Source organism: Oratosquilla oratoria, chromosome 1 (assembly GCF_046742065.1).
Source record: "Oratosquilla oratoria isolate Oo_2021 chromosome 1, ASM4674206v1, whole genome shotgun sequence".
Classification (NCBI taxonomy): domain Eukaryota; kingdom Metazoa; phylum Arthropoda; class Malacostraca; order Stomatopoda; family Squillidae; genus Oratosquilla; species Oratosquilla oratoria.
In genome coordinates this window covers 130,678,061-130,683,060 of record NC_134777.1, presented here as the reverse complement: position 1 = coordinate 130,683,060, position 5,000 = coordinate 130,678,061, and the positions used below count along the sequence as shown (strand labels likewise).

At 41.0% G+C, this 5,000-nt stretch overlaps 1 protein-coding gene across 4 annotated transcripts in view; it reads left to right on the top strand.

Annotated features, from left to right (window-relative positions):
* The window catches only part of LOC143027054 (vesicular acetylcholine transporter-like), a 572,364-nt gene that overhangs the window by 562,056 nt on the left and 5,308 nt on the right, over positions 1-5,000 (top strand). For all 4 annotated transcript variants that reach the window (XR_012966558.1, XR_012966559.1, XR_012966560.1 and 1 more), the window contains one exon: positions 4,638-4,841. Coding sequence is in view for 1 of the 4 variants with exons in the window: in XM_076187956.1 (XP_076044071.1) it covers positions 4,638-4,841 (204 nt within the window). In the remaining 3 variants the exon portion in view is untranslated. The remainder of the gene's footprint in view (positions 1-4,637; positions 4,842-5,000) is intronic.

The following is a 5,000-nucleotide window of genomic DNA, read 5'->3' as shown; positions in this document are numbered from 1 at the left end:
TGCGTATGAAAAGGGAGAAATGTACACAATATAAGTAAAATTATTTACCTGGGTCATCAATTTCTTCTTCTGTATGCTGTGGCTGACCTTGGCATTTATCTCTGTGAGATTTTAATCTTGACACAATGCCCTGTAGTTCCTGGCTGCAGTCTTTGCATTTAGCTCGGTACCCTTTGCCAGAAGTTGTTGGTAGTTTTTCGAAATAATTCCAGACAGGGTCATTTTTTCTGCCTGAAGGAACCACTCTACCAGGTCCAGAAGACTTGATTCCAAAGCAGCAACTGACTCAGTGAGAAGCTACTTACCTAGAACAAGTTTCAACAAGAATCTTGTTGAAACTTATTGTGGGCTGCACAGTGATATATACTACATGTAGGCTTATAACGTTCCTTGTATACTTGTGGCAAGTCTATATAACACTGCTCCTTATATTGATATGCTAAAAATGTCCTTTAGCAATCAGATCGCATATCAGATAGCATACATACATACATACATATACCAAGGCTTTTTCCCCCTTACAAGGGAGGTAGCCAAAAAGGAAAAGGCATAAAATCATTCCCACCCATTCCATCCCCGAAAACACTCCACATCCCTCCACCTTCCCTCCCATCTTAGCACCTCCTAGATGACGGGTCATCCTTGCACCCTGTCCACTGCCCTGGGTCAGAAGCAGTGTCGCGGACACAGCACATCCACAGCAAGGCCGCTTCATTAAATCGGCGACCCCCCCTCTCCGTCCCCCCATATAAAGGAGAGGACGGGGAGAAATCACTTCGGGCTGCGTCAAAATTTTTGCTCACACACACTACCTCACCCCCCATTCCCCCGTCCATTCCACCTCATGCATCACAACATTTTCCATATACAACCATTCTCCATTCACCCCTGTCTTCTGTCCTCTCCCGTCCATCCTCAACAGACATTCCCCTCTTCCCCAAAGCCCCCTTCACCCCATCCATCCATCTCAACCTAGGACGTCCCCTCATGTTCACTCCCTCCACATCTGCCTTCCATACCTCCTTTACCAGTCTTTCTTCACTCATTCTTTCCATGTGTCCAAACCATCCTAATACTCTTTCATCAACCCTATCTCCCAGCTCCCTTTTCACCCCTGTTCTCCTCCTCACCTCCTCATTTCTCACTCTATCAAGCCTAGTAACCCCCATCATACTTCTCAGACACTTCATTTCAAACACATTCAAGTTCCTTCTCTCTTCCTCTCTTATGTTCCATGTTTCTGCCCCATACAGTGTTGTTGGCACAATCACTCCTTCATACAGTCTCCTCTTAGCATCCATTCCCAAATGTCTATTCCTCATTACACTTTTTAAAACACCAAGGCATTTACTCGCTTCACTCAATCTACATTCTACCTCCACCTTCACTCCACCTTTTCCTGCCACATTTGCACCCAAATATCTAAAACTATCCACTTCCTCCAATTGCTCTCCCTTAATGCTCACTTCTAGATTACTGCCACTTTCACCCCTTATATATCAATTCACCTTACTTTTACCCACATTTATCTTCAGCTTTCTTCTATCACACACTCTCCCAAACTGTCACCAACTTCCTCAATCTCTCCTCCGATCCTGCCACAAGCGCAGTGTCGTCCGCAAACAACAGCTGGCTCACCTCCCACTTTTCTCCATTTTCCTTAACCATCTCCAATCCCTGACCCACTACCCTTGCATTCACCTCTCGCACCACCCCATTCATGTATAAGTTGAACAGCCAGGGTGACATAACGCATCCCTGACGAAGTCCCACCTTTACCACAAACCACTCACTCTCTCCATTTCTAATCCTGACACAAGCTCTACTACTCTCATAAAAACTCTTGACAGCTCCGAGAAACTTTCCTTCTATCCCGTATATCCGCATAACCTCCCACAGTGCCTTTCTGTCTACCCTGTCGTAAGCCTTTTCCAGATCCATAAAGGCCCAGAAAGCATCCTTCCCCTTTCCTATAGCTTTCTCACATATCTGTCTTACCACAAACATCTGATCTACACAACCTCTACCTGTCCTAAACCCACACTGTTCCTCACCAATTACTCCCTCTGTTCCTCTCCTAATCCTCTCAATCAAGATCCTCCCATAAGCCTTCCCAACTACACTTAACAAGCTAATCCCTCTGAAACTACTACATTCACACTTTTCCCCCTTTCCCTTGTAAAGTGGAACTATACAAGCACTCCTCCAGTCCTCTGGCACTCTACCTTCTCTCCAGCAAACATTAAATAACATCACCAGCCAGTCCACCATCACTATACCTCCTTTTTTAAGACATTCTGCATGGCATCCATCCATACCAGGTGCCTTACCTGCTTTCATCATCTTAACTGCTGCCTTCACTTCATCCTTCCTTATTTCTCCACCATTTTCCTCACTCATCATGGACATTTTCCTAGCATTTCCCACTGCAGCTATCTTTCCCTCCCTATCCTCCTTCACATTTAGCAACTCCCTAAAATATTCTGCCCATCTTCCCCTTACTGCCTTCTCCTCCATTATCATCTCTCCATCTGCACCTTTTACCTTTTCTTCTCTACTTGATTCGCCTCCTTTTCCTCTCTTAATTTCTTTCCAAAACATTTTTTTATTACTTTCAAAATTTTCTGTCATATTCTTACCCCATTTTACATCTGCTCTCCTCTTTGCCTCCTTTACCTTTTTCTTTACTTCTCTTTTCTTTTCCCTGTACGTATCATATGTCCCCCTCGTCCTATTTTGTAACCAATCTGTGTAAGCTCGCTTCTTCTCTTCTACAACCTTCTTCATTTCCTCATCCCACCATTCACTACCCTTCCTTCTATTTCCTCCTGACCTTCTTGTTCCACACACCATCTATCTTTGCACACTTTGTGACTCCCTCCTTGAACCATCCCCATTCCTCCTCCACACCTACCTCTACTCCATCCTTCACTCCCTCCCACTCCTCCTTCAGCTTCCTCTTGTACTCCTTCTCCTTTTCCTCTTCGTTTAAAGAGTTCACTCTAAGCACCTCCCTACCTTTTGTCCCTTTCCTCTTCCTCCATCTGTCCTCCACTCTCAACTTACCTTCCACCAGAAAATGATCTGATATTCTCCCACCCTCTCCCCTTAGCACATGTACATCCCTAACTCTTCCTATCATAATCCCACAATATTTAAAATCTGTAAAAAAAAAAAAAAAAAAAATCTATTGAAATCAAATAAATCTGATTTAAATAAAAAAAAATCGATTTTTCTTTTAAGATAAAAAAAAAAAAAAATCGCCAACCCTGGTGTCCACTAACCTCATACAACAATACCTGTTAAGTCCGGCTAAAATTGTCATTTCAAAGCAAAACAGTGCCTTAGAAATAGTTTCTTATTTCACCATAAATGTTTATATTAACTTATACTGCATTGAATAAGTCAATAGTTGATATATTTTTCCTATATACAATGTTAGGTTTCTAGTTTTGATATATTTGTCCAATATAAAATGTTAGGTTACAAAGAAAGCAATGGCCTCCGCTAGCGGACCCAGAGACCTGGGTGCGCACGTCCTGTGTAATAGTAGTCCTTGATATATATATATATATATATATATATATATATATATATATATATATATATATATATATACATATACATACATATATATATATATATATATGTATATACAATATATATGCACATATATATGTATATATATATATACATACATATATATACATATATATATACATATATATATATGCACATATATATATATATATATATATATATATATATATATGCATATAAATGAATAAACGAATAAATTATTAAATAAATAAATAATTCTATATACCGAAGGCGTTTTTTCCCTTAGGCAGGCGGTCACTGAGAGCAATTAGGGATAAAACGCGAACTCTTTTAGACCACGAAACGGTAAAGAAACCAACCATGCCACCGCATAACTTTTCTTCCTCACCATTACCTACCTATTACTAATGCGTAGACAGACAAAAAACATATATCACGAAAGAAAGGAAGGAGGATGTCTTCTAAAGTAGAGCGTAATCTCTTTTGAGCTTCTTTTGTCCCACGAGATGAACAGTAGATCGCGTCGATTATCCTTCTTTGTCGTTTTTCCATTATAAAAGAAAACGACGATGTCATAGTTTTCTGGAGATGTCTTCTCTGCGAGCTATCCCTTCCTCTTATTAGGTGCTTATCCAGCTTCACACGTGCTTAAGTTAATTGCTTAGGAGTTGACTAAGCAGATCTTAGAATCCGGGACATACTAGTATGGACTGTGGTAGATACATTGGAAGGGTTTTCGAGGATTTTCAAATAGCGGCTGTATATCCTTTTCCTTAGGGGGAGGAGTGGTCAGTGAAGGCAAGGAAGAGAGTTATGTCCATATTTACTCATATATTCGCTTATTTATTCACTCGCTAATTTATCTATTAATTTATTCATTCGTTTACTTATCTATTAGTTTATTTGTTTACTAATTTATCTATTCATTTATTTGTTTATTCATTGTGCCTACTTATTTATCGATCTATTTCATCTAAGTATCTATCTGTCTATCTCTCTATCCCTCTATTCATTCATTCATTCATTTATCCTTTCATCCATCCACTCATTCATTTACTTTGCACTGCCGTTACCAGATAGCTGATCGGCTGAGCAAGTTTGACGCCGCACTGACAATCCAGACGGAGATTATGGTCAACAACATCCTGGGCCGAGGCATTGATCTACATCTCCTGGGTCTCCGAGAGATCTCCAAGGAGAACCCAGAACTCGAGACGCCGAAGATCTTCAGCCACAAGTCCTACGAGGTCTCCAATCACTTCCGGCTCTCCACCAGTCAGGTAGGCATGCAGAAGGAGGTGTAAGTGGTCTTGGTAGTGTCGCCTGAAGTGTCTCATGTTAGGATTGTATTGTGTGCGCATACACGCGCACACATACACACGCACACACACACACACACACACACACACACACACACACACACACACACACACACACAC